We start from the raw sequence: 13,594 nt of genomic DNA, 5'->3' as shown, positions 1-13,594 counted from the left end.
CTTCTAAACCTCATTTTGCATCGTCTCATTCTCTTTAAAGACACTTTAAGCACCTTCTAAACCTCATTTGCATCGTCTCATTCTCTTTAAAGTCACTTTAAGCACCTTCTAAACACCATTTTGCATCGTCTCATTCTCTTTAAAGTCACCTTAAGCACCTTCTAAACCTCATTTTGCATCGTCTCATTCTCTTTAAAGTCACCTTAAGCACCTTCTAAACACCATTTTGCATCGTCTCATTCTCTTTAAAGTCACCTTAAGCACCTTCTAAACACCATTTTGCATCGTCTCATTCTCTTTAAAGTCACTTTAAGCACCTTCTAAACCTCATTTTGCATCGTCTCATTCTCTTTAAAGTCACTTTAAGCACCTTCTAAACCTCATTTTGCATCGTCTCATTCTCTTTAAAGTCACTTTAAGCACCTTGTAAACCTCATTTTGCATCGTCTCATTCTCTTTAAAGTCACTTTAAGCACCTTCTAAACCTCATTTTGCATCGTCTCATTCTCTTTAAAGTCACTTTAAGCACCTTCTAAACCTCATTTTGCATCGTCCTCATTCTCTTTAAAGTCACTTTAAGCACCTTCTAAACCTCATTTTGCATCGTCTCATTCTCTTTAAAGTCACCTTAAGCACCTTCTAAACCTCATTTTGCATCGTCTCATTCTCTTTAAAGTCACTTTAAGCACCTTCTAAACCTCATTTTGCATCGTCTCATTCTCTTTAAAGTCACTTTAAGCACCTTCTAAACACCATTTTGCATCGTCTCATTCTCTTTAAAGTCACTTTAAGCACCTTCTAAACACCATTTTGCATCGTCTCATTCTCTTTAAAGTCACCTTAAGCACCTTCTAAACCTCATTTTGCATCGTCTCATTCTCTTTAAAGTCACCTTAAGCACCTTCTAAACACCATTTTGCATCGTCTCATTCTCTTTAAAGTCACTTTAAGCACCTTCTAAACACCATTTTGCATCGTCTCATTCTCTTTAAAGTCACATTAAGCACCTTCTAAACCTCATTTTGCATCGTCTCATTCTCTTTAAAGTCACTTTAAGCACCTTCTAACCTCATTTTGCATCGTCTCATTCTCTTTAAAGTCACCTTAAGCACCTTCTAAACACAATTTTGCATCGTCTCATTCTCTTTAAAGTCACTTTAAGCACCTTCTAAACCTCATTTTGCATCGTCTCATTCTCTTTAAAGTCACCTTAAGCACCTTCTAAACACCATTTTGCATCGTCTCATTCTCTTTAAAGTCACTTTAAGCACCTTCTAAACCTCATTTTGCATCGTCTCATTCTCTTTAAAGTCACTTTAAGCACCTTCTAAACCTCATTTTGCATCGTCTCATTCTCTTTAAAGACACTTTAAGCACCTTCTAAACCTCATTTTGCATCGTCTCATTCTCTTTAAAGTCACTTTAAGCACCTTCTAAACCCCCATTTTGCATCGTCTCATTCTCTTTAAAGTCACCTTAAGCACCTTCTAAACCTCATTTTGCATCGTCTCATTCTCTTTAAAGTCACCTTAAGCACCTTCTAAACACCATTTTGCATCGTCTCATTCTCTTTAAAGTCACTTTAAGCACCTTCTAAACACCATTTTGCATCGTCTCATTCTCTTTAAAGTCACTTTAAGCACCTTCTAAACCTCATTTTGCATCGTCTCATTCTCTTTAAAGTCACTTTAAGCACCTTCTAAACCTCATTTTGCATCGTCTCATTCTCTTTAAAGTCACTTTAAGCACCTTGTAAACCTCATTTTGCATCGTCTCATTCTCTTTAAAGTCACTTTAAGCACCTTCTAAACCTCATTTTGCATCGTCTCATTCTCTTTAAAGTCACTTTAAGCACCTTCTAAACCTCATTTTGCATCGTCTCATTCTCTTTAAAGTCACTTTAAGCACCTTCTAAACCTCATTTTGCATCGTCTCATTCTCTTTAAAGTCACCTTAAGCACCTTCTAAACCTCATTTTGCATCGTCTCATTCTCTTTAAAGTCACTTTAAGCACCTTCTAAACCTCATTTTGCATCGTCTCATTCTCTTTAAAGTCACTTTAAGCACCTTCTAAACCTCATTTTGCATCGTCTCATTCTCTTTAAAGTCACTTAAGCACCTTCTCAACACCATTTTGCATCGTCTCATTCTCTTTAAAGTCACTTTAAGCACCTTCTAAACCTCATTTTGCATCGTCTCATTCTCTTTAAAGTCACCTTAAGCACCTTCTAAACACCATTTTGCATCGTCTCATTCTCTTTAAAGTCACCTTAAGCACCTTCTAAACACCATTTTGCATCGTCTCATTCTCTTTAAAGTCACTTTAAGCACCTTCTAAACCTCATTTTGCATCGTCTCATTCTCTTTAAAGTCACTTTAAGCACCTTCTAAACCTCATTTTGCATCGTCTCATTCTCTTTAAAGTCACTTTAAGCACCTTCTAAACCTCATTTTGCATCGTCTCATTCTCTTTAAAGTCACTTTAAGCACCTTCTAAACATCATTTTGCATCGTCTCATTCTCTTTAAAGTCACTTTAAGCACCTTCTAAACCTCATTTTGCATCGTCTCATTCTCTTTAAAGTCACTTTAAGCACCTTCAAAACCTCATTTTGCATCGTCTCATTCTCTTTAAAGTCACCTTAAGCACCTTCTAAACCTCATTTTGCATCGTCTCATTCTCTTTAAAGTCACTTTAAGCACCTTCTAAACACCATTTTGCATCGTCTCATTCTCTTTAAAGTCACCTTAAGCACCTTCTAAACCTCATTTTGCATCGTCTCATTCTCTTTAAAGTCACTTTAAGCACCTTCTAAACCTCATTTTGCATCGTCTCATTCTCTTTAAAGTCACCTTAAGCACCTTCTAAACACCATTTTGCATCGTCTCATTCTCTTTAAAGTCACTTTAAGCACCTTCTAAACCTCATTTTGCATCGTCCTCATTCTCTTTAAAGTCACCTTAAGCACCTTCTAAACACCATTTTGCATCGTCTCATTCTCTTTAAAGTCACTTTAAGCACTTCTAAACCTCATTTTGCATCGTCTCATTCTCTTTAAGTCACTTTAAGCACCTTCTAAACACCATTTTGCATCGTCTCATTCTCTTTAAAGTCACTTTAAGCACCTTCTAAACCTCATTTTGCATCGTCTCTTTCTCTTTAAAGTCACCTTAAGCACCTTCTAAACACCATTTTGCATCGTCTCATTCTCTTTAAAGTCACCTTAAGCACCTTCTAAACCTCATTTTGCATTGTCTCATTCTCTTTAAAGTCACTTTAAGCACCTTCTAAACACCATTTTGCATCGTCTCATTCTCTTTAAAGTCACCTTAAGCACCTTCTAAACACCATTTTGCATCGTCTCATTCTCTTTAAAGTCACTTTAAGCACCTTCTAAACACCATTTTGCATCGTCTCATTCTCTTTAAAGTCACTTTAAGCACCTTCTAAACCTCATTTTGCATCGTCTCATTCTCTTTAAAGTCACTTTAAGCACCTTCTAAACACCGTTTTGCATCGTCTCATTCTCTTTAAAGTCACTTTAAGCACCTTCTAACCTCATTTTGCATCGTCTCATTCTCTTTAAAGTCACTTTAAGCACCTTCTAAACCTCATTTTGCATCGTCTCATTCTCTTTAAAGTCACCTTAAGCACCTTCTAAACACCATTTTGCATCGTCTCATTCTCTTTAAAGTCACTTTAAGCACCTTCTAAACCTCATTTTGCATCGTCTCATTCTCTTTAAAGTCACCTTAAGCACCTTCTAAACACCATTTTGCATCGTCTCATTCTCTTTAAAGTCACTTTAAGCACCTTCTAAACCTCATTTTGCATCGTCTCATTCTCTTTAAAGTGACTTTAAAGCACCTTCTAAACCTCATTTTGCATCGTCTCATTCTCTTTAAAGTCACTTTAAGCACCTTCTAAACCTCATTTTGCATCGTCTCATTCTCTTTAAAGTCACTTTAAGCACCTTCTAAACACCATTTTGCATCGTCTCATTCTCTTTAAAGTCACCTTAAGCACCTTCTAAACCTCATTTTGCATCGTCTCATTCTCTTAAAGTCACCTTAAGCACCTTCTAAACACCATTTTGCATCGTCTCATTCTCTTTAAAGTCACCTTAAGCACCTTCTAAACACCATTTTGCATCGTCTCATTCTCTATAAAGTCACTTTAAGCACCTTCTAAACCTCATTTTGCATCGTCTCATTCTCTTAAAGTCACCTTAAGCACCTTCTAAACCTCATTTTGCATCGTCTCATTCTCTTTAAAGTCACTTTAAGCACCTTCTAAACTCCATTTTGCATCGTCTCATTCTCTTTAAAGTCACTTTAAGCACCTTCTAAACACCATTTTGCATCGTCTCATTCTCTTTAAAGTCACTTTAAGCACCTTCTAAACACCATTTTGCATCGTCTCATTCTCTTTAAAGTCACTTTAAGCACCTTCTAAACCTCATTTTGCATCGTCTCATTCTCTTTAAAGTCACCTTAAGCACCTTCTAAAACACCATTTTGCATCGTCTCATTCTCTTTAAAGTCACTTTAAGCACCTTCTAAACCTCATTTTGCATCGTCTCATTCTCTTTAAAGTCACCTTAAGCACCTTCTAAACACCATTTTGCATCGTCTCAATCTCTTTAAAGTCACTTTAAGCACCTTCTAAACCTCATTTTGCATCGTCTCATTCTCTTTAAAGTCACCTTAAGCACCTTCTAAACCTCATTTTGCATCGTCTCATTCTCTTTAAAGTCACTTTAAGCACCTTCTAAACCTCATTTTGCATCGTCTCATTCTCTTTAAAGTCACCTTAAGCACCTTCTAAACACCATTTTGCATCGTCTCATTCTCTTTAAAGTCACTTTAAGCACCTTCTAAACCTCATTTTGCATCGTCTCATTCTCTTTAAAGTCACCTTAAGCACCTTCTAAACACCATTTTGCATCGTCTCATTCTCTTTAAAGTCACTTTAAGCACCTTCTAAACCTCATTTTGCATCGTCTCATTCTCTTTAAAGTCTTCTTAAGCACCTTCTAAACACCATTTTGCATCGTCTCATTCTCTTTAAAGTCACTTTAAGCACCTTCTAAACCTCATTTTGCATCGTCTCATTCTCTTTAAAGTCACCTTAAGCACCTTCTAAACACCATTTTGCATCGTCTCATTCTCTTTAAAGTCACTTTAAGCACCTTCTAAACGTCATTTTGCATCGTCTCATTCTCTTTAAAGTCACCTTAAGCACCCTTCTAAACACCATTTTGCATCGTCTCATTCTCTTTAAAGTCACCTTAAGCACCTTCTAAACCTCATTTTGCATCGTCTCATTCTCTTTAAAGTCACCTTAAGCACCTTCTAAACACCATTTTGCATCGTCTCATTCTCTTTAAAGTCACTTTAAGCACCTTCTAAACCTCATTTTGCATCGTCTCATTCTCTTTAAAGTCACTTTAAGCACCTTCTAAAACACCATTTTGCATCGTCTCATTCTCTTTAAAGTCACTTTAAGCACCTTCTAAACGTCATTTTGCATCGTCTCATTCTCTTTAAAGTCACCTTAAGCACCTTCTAAACACCATTTTGCATCGTCTCATTCTCTTTAAAGTCACTTTAAGCACCTTCTAAACACCATTTTGCATCGTCTCATTCTCTTTAAAGTCACTTTAAGCACCTTCTAAACCTCATTTTGCATCGTCTCATTCTCTTTAAAGTCACCTTAAGCACCTTCTAAACACCATTTTGCATCGTCTCATTCTCTTTAAAGTCACTTTAAGCACCTTCTAAACCTCATTTTGCATCGTCTCATTCTCTTTAAAGTCACCTTAAGCACCTTCTAAACACCATTTTGCATCGTCTCATCTCTTTAAAGTCACCTTAAGCACCTTCTAAACACCATTTTGCATCGTCTCATTCTCTTTAAAGTCACTTTAAGCACCTTCTAAACCTCATTTTGCATCGTCTCATTCTCTTTAAAGTCACCTTAAGCACCTTCTAAACCTCATTTTGCATCGTCTCATTCTCTTTAAAGTCACTTTAAGCACCTTCTAAACCTCATTTTGCATCGTCTCATTCTCTTTAAAGTCACTTTAAGCACCTTCTAAACACCATTTTGCATCGTCTCATTCTCTTTAAAGTCACCTTAAGCACCTTCTAAACCTCATTTTGCATCGTCTCATTCTCTTTAAAGTCACCTTAAGCACCTTCTAAACACCATTTTGCATCGTCTCATTCTCTTTAAAGTCACCTTAAGTACCTTCTAAACACCATTTTGCATCGTCTCATTCTCTTTAAAGTCACTTTAAGCACCTTCTAAACCTCATTTTGCATCGTCTCATTCTCTTTAAAGTCACCTTAAGCACCTTCTAAACCTCATTTTGCATCGTCTCATTCTCTTTAAAGTCACTTTAAGCACCTTCTAAACACCATTTTGCATCGTCTCATTCTCTTTAAAGTCACTTTAAGCACCTTCTAAACGTCATTTTGCATCGTCTCATTCTCTTTAAAGTCACCTTAAGCACCTTCTAAACACCATTTTGCATCGTCTCATTCTCTTTAAAGTCACCTTAAGCACCTTCTAAACACCATTTTGCATCGTCTCATTCTCTTTAAAGTCACTTTAAGCACCTTCTAAACCTCATTTTGCATCGTCTCATTCTCTTTAAAGTCACTTTAAGCACCTTCTAAACACCATTTTGCATCGTCTCATTCTCTTTAAAGTCACTTTAAGCACCTTCTAAACACCATTTTGCATCGTCTCATTCTCTTTAAAGTCACTTTAAGCACCTTCTAAACACCATTTTGCATCGTCTCATTCTCTTTAAAGTCACTTTAAGCACCTTCTAAACACCATTTTGCATCGTCTCATTCTCTTTAAAGTCACTTTAAGCACCTTCTAAACACCATTTTGCATCGTCTCATTCTCTTTAAAGTCACTTTAAGCACCTTCTAAACACCATTTTGCATCGTCTCATTCTCTTTAAAGTCACTTAAAGCACCTTCTTAACACCATTTTGCATCGTCTCATTCTCTTTAAAGTCACTTTAAGCACCTTCTAAACACCATTTTGCATCGTCTCATTCTCTTTAAAGTCACTTTAAGCACCTTCTAAACACCATTTTGCATCGTCTCATTCTCTTTAAAGTCACTTTAAGCACCTTCTAAACACCATTTTGCATCGTCTCATTCTCTTTAAAGTCACTTTAAGCACCTTCTAAACCTCATTTTGCATCGTCTCATTCTCTTTAAAGTCACCTTAAGCACCTTCTAAACACCATTTTGCATCGTCTCATTCTCTTTAAAGTCACTTTAAGCACCTTCTAAACCTCATTTTGCATCGTCTCATTCTCTTTAAAGTCACCTTAAGCACCTTCTAAACACCATTTTGCATCGTCTCATTCTCTTTAAAGTCACCTTAAGCACCTTCTAAACACCATTTTGCATCGTCTCATTCTCTTTAAAGTCACTTTAAGCACCTTCTAAACCTCATTTTGCATCGTCTCATTCTCTTTAAAGTCACTTTAAGCACCTTCTAAACCTCATTTTGCATCGTCTCATTCTCTTTAAAGTCACCTTAAGCACCTTCTAAACACCATTTTGCATCGTCTCATTCTCTTTAAAGTCACTTTAAGCACCTTCTAAACCTCATTTTGCATCGTCTCATTCTCTTTAAAGTCACTTTAATTACCTTCTAAACCTCATTTTGCATCGTCTCATTCTCTTTAAAGTCACTTTAAGCACCTTCTAAACACCATTTTGCATCGTCTCATTCTCTTTAAAGTCACTTTAAGCACCTTCTAAACACCATTTTGCATCGTCTCATTCTCTTTAAAGTCACTTTAAGCACCTTCTAAACACCATTTTGCATCGTCTCATTCTCTTTAAAGTCACTTTAAGCACCTTCTAAACACCATTTTGCATCGTCTCATTCTCTTTAAAGTCACTTTAAGCACCTTCTAAACCTCATTTTGCATCGTCTCATTCTCTTTAAAGTCACCTTAAGCACCTTCTAAACACCATTTTGCATCGTCTCATTCTCTTTAAAGTCACTTTAAGCACCTTCTAAACACCATTTTGCATCGTCTCATTCTCTTTAAAGTCACTTTAAGCACCTTCTAAACACCATTTTGCATCGTCTCATTCTCTTTAAAGTCACTTTAAGCACCTTCTAAACCTCATTTTGCATCGTCTCATTCTCTTTAAAGTCACTTTAAGCACCTTCTAAACCTCATTTTGCATCGTCTCATTCTCTTTAAAGTCACCTTAAGCACCTTCTAAACACCATTTTGCATCGTCTCATTCTCTTTAAAGTCACTTTAAGCACCTTCTAAACCTCATTTTGCATCGTCTCATTCTCTTTAAAGTCACTGTAGGGTACGGCCTACTCCGGAACTTGTTACTCAACAGGTGGATAGAGAAAAGAAGAAAATGGTTTCAAAAATCTGGGTTTGTCCAACGGTACCAGAGAACGCAATATAGTGTCCTCAGATCGCTACCCGCCAGGGACTTTCTGTGGATTATAATGCTAAGTATGTTGGGGACAGAGCCTAACAAACACCAGTGGTTTGTTCTCAAGTTGGGTTTATTTGATTTTCTGAACGCCTTTACTTACGTCACAAATGTTGTGCTAGCGATGTCTAAGCCCGGTGACACTGTTATCAATTAACCGTTATTTTTGAACAGCAGGTTATCATAAACTGGTACTTGTAGGGTTTCGTTAAATTCAAAATTCCTAACTGTTCAGAGCCTTGTAGAGTTCTGTGGCCTACCTTTAGGCGTCGCAATATCGTACATTCTGCCACCTTAAAATTGAATAATTTTAACTGTTTGCTTTTGGTAATACACACAGCTTTACCAATGGCCTAGTCACTGTACTTCCCTTACTTGTACGCAATGTAAAGACACGCGCTTTGCCATCCTTTCCACGATGCTCCTCGGTTACGCGTGCTAATGGCCAACACGCCGAAGGCACATTATCTTCCTTAATTATAACTAACGTTCCTGGCGTTACTGTGGTTGTACCTTCCTTTGTCCATTTAGAACGCGCCTGCAGTTGTTGTAAATACTCCTTCTGCCAACGGTTCCAAAAGTGCTGGCGAAGTTGTTGAACATGACGCCAGTGGTTCAACCGGTTTTCGGCTTCGTACAGCAAGCAGTGGTCCGGAACAAGCTGTAGGTTCGTTCCAACCAGGAAATGTCCAGGAGTGAGTGCTGTCATATCGTGTGGGTCATCTGACATCGATGTTATAGGTCGGGAGTTGACACAGCATTCTATCTCGTCCAGCAGCGTAGACATGTCCTCATACGAAAGTGATGTCGTTCCTAAAACGCGCACTAGGTGGTACTTCATGGTTTTGACGGCGGCTTCCCACAGTCCACCGAAGTGAGGAGCTCTTGGTGGGATGAACTTCCATGAAATTTTGCGTTCTAGTGTCCAAGCTTGAATGCTCTGCTGGTGTTCAGTTGTACGCAACAGCTTGTACAACTCGTTCAGCTTGTTTGCTGCTCCCTTGAAGTTCGTCGCGTTGTCCGAGTGCAACTCCAATGGCAAACCACGACGAGACACAAACCGTCGTAATGCTGCTATAAATGCTTCCGTTGTCAGGTTTGACACCAGCTCGATGTGTACGGCACGGGTGGTGAAGCATACAAATATGGCGACGTATGCCTTCACGGGCGCCGCCCGTCGGTGGCCACCTTTCAGGAACACTGGACCACAGTAGTCAACACCGGTGATCGAAAAAGGAGGGGCCGGTGTTACTCGGACAGCCGGCAGGTCAGCCATTATAGTTGCTGACGACGATGGTCGGGCGCGGAAGCAGGTGTGGCACTGATGAAATACCTTCCGGGCGAGATTTCGGCCACTTGTAATCCAGAAGCGTTGTCTGCACGTGTTTAGCATCAGAGTCGGTCCCGCGTGAAGTAACTGTTTATGAAAATGTTCCATCAGCAGACGAGCGAATGGATGGCTGGCCGGAACAACTAGTGGATGCTTAACATCCTCCGCTAGCGGTGAATTGGACAAACGTCCTCCAACTCGGATGTTTCCGTCAGCTCCCAGTTGCGGATGCAACCATCTAAGCGGGGACGACGCAGGAACGGGTTTCTTCTGCTGCAAGGCCTTGATTTCTTGCTGCAGGTGGTCTCGTTGAGCCAAGCGGCACAGTACTTCTTCCGCATCCGTCAAATCCTTAGTCGTCAGGCCAGGGTTCTCGTACGACCGGCGTTTGGTGCATCGGTTCCAATACTGAACCCAGTACGCTGTCATCCGTCGCAGCTTAGAATACGATGAAAAGAGTGTAAATATGCGGTGAGCTGGCAGCTCAATGGCAGCGCATGCCACAACTGCTACTCGCTGCTCTGCTTGCACTGACGGATCTGGTGTCGCAAGCAGTGGTGGAGGCCATTGATCTTCTGGCAGGCTCATCCAGGAAGGACCCTGCCACCATAGGGTACTGGAGAGGAGATCTTTGCCCAAACATCCTCTCGAAGCAAGGTCAGCCGGGTTGTCGACTCCTGCGATGTGACGCCACGTGCAACCTTCTGTTAATTGTTGCACCTGCGATACCCGGTTGGCAACATATGGCTTCCAGGAGTTTGGTGATGCTCGCAGCCAATGTACCACAGTCATGGAGTCTGTCCAGAAGACTGCCAGAGATCCTGGGTTGACCGCAGTCCTTACTCGGTCGAATAGCAAGCTGGCCAACTGTGCTGCGCACAGTTCAAGCCGAGCGATAGAGTGCTTGCTATTGAGGGGCGTCACTTTGGTTTTTGAGGCGAAGAGCTCCATTGTGCCATGTCCCTGGGCATCGCAACTACGGATGTAGCAGCATGCTCCATATCCTTTCTCCGAAGCATCGCAGAAGACGTGGTATTGGATGGTGGTCACTGAAGATCTAATGGCGACTCGCGGAATGCTGATGTTGTGAAGGTAATGCATTTGCTCAAGAAAGTTAAGCCATTCCGTTCGTAGCTGCAGCGGAAGTTCAGCATCCCATCCCCAGGGTTGTTGGTTGACGTGTTTCAGAGTCCATACACGTTGAAGAAGTTGCTTGGCAACCGCCTTCACTGGGTCAACAAACCCTACCGGATCGTAGATCTTCCCAATGGTGGATAATACCCTGCGTCTGGTTGCATCTTTGTTGACATCAGGGGCTTGGACTTTGAAGCGCAGAGTGTCCGCTGACGTATCCCATATGATTCCAAGTGTTGCCAACGATCCGTCGTCATCGTCGTTGGGATAAGGGCTGGATGCTCGGCTTTGTTGGTCCACATGATGCAACACCGCTTCCTCGTTTGATGCCCATTTCCGCAGCTCAAATCCACCTTTGGCAAACAGTTGTTCGGTTTGCTGTTGCAAGGTTTGAGCAGCCTCGGGTGAATCAGCTCCAGACACAAAGTCATCCACGTAGAAGTCAGAGAACCGAGCTGCTGCTATTGGAAAGTCCCTTCCATGATCCAATACTGTTTGTTGCAGAGATCTCACCGCAAGGAATGGTGCAGATGCAGTTCCATAAGTTACAGTATTCAGCTCATATTCTTCGATGGGATCATGGGGCGAAGCTCGCCACAGAATGCGCTGTAGGGCGCGATCGTTGGGATGTACCCATACTTGGCGGTACATTTTTGCCACATCTCCTGTCAGTGCAATTTGATGAGTTCTGAATCGCATCAGGATCGATGTAGCATCTTGTTGAATTGTTGGTCCGATCATCAGCGTATCATTCAACGACACTCCTGTCGATGACTTGCTGGATGCGTCGAACACAACCCGACACTTCGTGGTGGTGCTGTCGGCCTTAAACACAGGATGGTGTGGGAGGTAGAATGTTTCCCGACTATCAACTGTTGCTGCCACCTTTGTCATGTGGCCTAAGCGGAGGTATTCGGCCATGAACTCCACGTATGCCTTTTTTGTTTCGGGTTCTCGCTGCATACGTCTCTCGATAGCCAGAAACCGATGGAGGGCGATCGTCCGCGAGTCACCTAGTTTCCCGATCATGTCAGACTTTCTCGGAAGTCGGACGACATATCGGCCGGCTTCGTCTCTGCTTGTAGTGGAGGCGTAGTGGTCCTCACAGGCTCTCTCCTCGATACTCCAACTAGGGAGACTGCCTACGTCTTCTATTGCGAAGAATTTCCGCATCATCGTAGTCAGCTCGTTGGTGTGTACGGCGACTGAACACACCACTGGCAGCGACTGCTCTGCTATCTGGGCTGTGCCACTTACAACCCACCCAAATGCTGTTTCTTGGAGTGACGGCATACCTTCTCCAAGTGAGATGCGTCCGGTTTTTAAAAGCTCGTAGAAGCACGCCGCACCCTGGATGATATCGATTCCACCAGGCTTGTGGAATGTTGGGTCAGCCAAGACGCAGGTTGCTGGAATCGTCCACTGGCTGTGGTGTATACGATGGGCCGGCACATCTGCTGACAGCTTGGGCAGTACCAGCATCTCCAGCGACGTCGAAAATGATGAACAGCGTGATTGGATGGTGGCTCGTACTGATGACTTTACGTTCGTCGCTTGGCTGCCACCAATCCCCGACAGCGGAATGCTCACCGACTTCCGAGGTAGGTTTAAGAATTGCGCCAACCTTCCCGTAATGAAGTTGGACTGTGCTCCACTGTCCAAGAGAGCCCTCGCAGCATGGTTCTTCCCTGCGCTGTCAGTGATGTACAACATGACGGTTGACAGCAACACTGTCGATGGTATCGCCGTGTGTAGCGATATTGTAGCTGTACGGTGTTCTGCTGCAGATGTTGGCTGTTCGTGACGGATCTCGCTGGCGGCACTAGTCCCTTCGTCGTGGAGCAAGGTGTGATGTTTCTGCTGGCACCGACGACACGTCCACTTCGATGGGCACCTTTTGTTGAGATGACCAGCTCCGAAACAGTTGAAACAACTTTTCCAACTTCGGAGCTTGTCCCGTTTGTCTGGTAGCGACAATGCTATGAAATCCGCGCACTTGCTGAGCATATGGGTGTCCTGGCACATTACACACGTTGCGGTCGGTGACGGTGTAACGGTCGACGTGAACGCTTTAGTAGGAGCCGGCTTTGGACGAGATGGTTTGTCCATATTGCCTGCTGCGCAGCTCTCCAACACTTCACATTGTCGCGTGATGTAGTCGAACGTACGGAACAAATCCGGAAACTCGCCGTGCTGCAATGTAAGCTCCCATGCCTTACGAGTGCTGGAGTCCATACACGACGCGAGGATGTGGGTGATGATGAGGTTGCTTGTTTCATCAATGTTCTTCTCTAAGAACTGCAACCCATCAACGTGACTCTTACACGTTTCTACTAGTGATCGAAGTTCGCTGGCTGATTCACGTTGCTCGGGTTTAAGTTGGAGTAACCCAGCAATGTGCTTGTCGACGATTGCTCTCGGGTTCGCGAACCGCTTTTCTAGCACCTCTCAGGCACTCTTGTAGTTGTTGCTGCTCACCATTGCTGCGTTAATTATCCCTGCAGCCTTTCCGGTGAGTGCCTTGTTCAGGTGATGTAATTTTGCTGCATCCGAAACAGGTGTCCTTCCCATGATGTCGAGGAACATGGCCTTGAATTTGGGCCACTCTTCGTAGCGTCCGTCAAAG

General features: G+C 42.1%; 1 protein-coding gene across 1 annotated transcript; it reads right to left on the bottom strand.

Annotated features, from left to right (window-relative positions):
* Nucleotides 1–8,879: 8,879 nt before the first annotated feature.
* On the bottom strand, nucleotides 8,880–13,203 carry LOC131292794 (uncharacterized; the record flags this gene model as incomplete). Its single annotated transcript, XM_058320876.1, has 1 exon — nucleotides 8,880–13,203. A coding segment is annotated over exon 1 (4,324 nt), but the record flags the coding sequence as incomplete, so codon positions are not given.
* Nucleotides 13,204–13,594: the final 391 nt, after the last annotated feature.

Source organism: Anopheles ziemanni, unplaced genomic scaffold (genome assembly GCF_943734765.1).
Source record: "Anopheles ziemanni unplaced genomic scaffold, idAnoZiCoDA_A2_x.2 U_35, whole genome shotgun sequence".
In the NCBI taxonomy this organism is placed as follows: domain Eukaryota; kingdom Metazoa; phylum Arthropoda; class Insecta; order Diptera; family Culicidae; genus Anopheles; species Anopheles ziemanni.
This window is presented reverse-complemented; position numbering and strand designations above follow the sequence as displayed.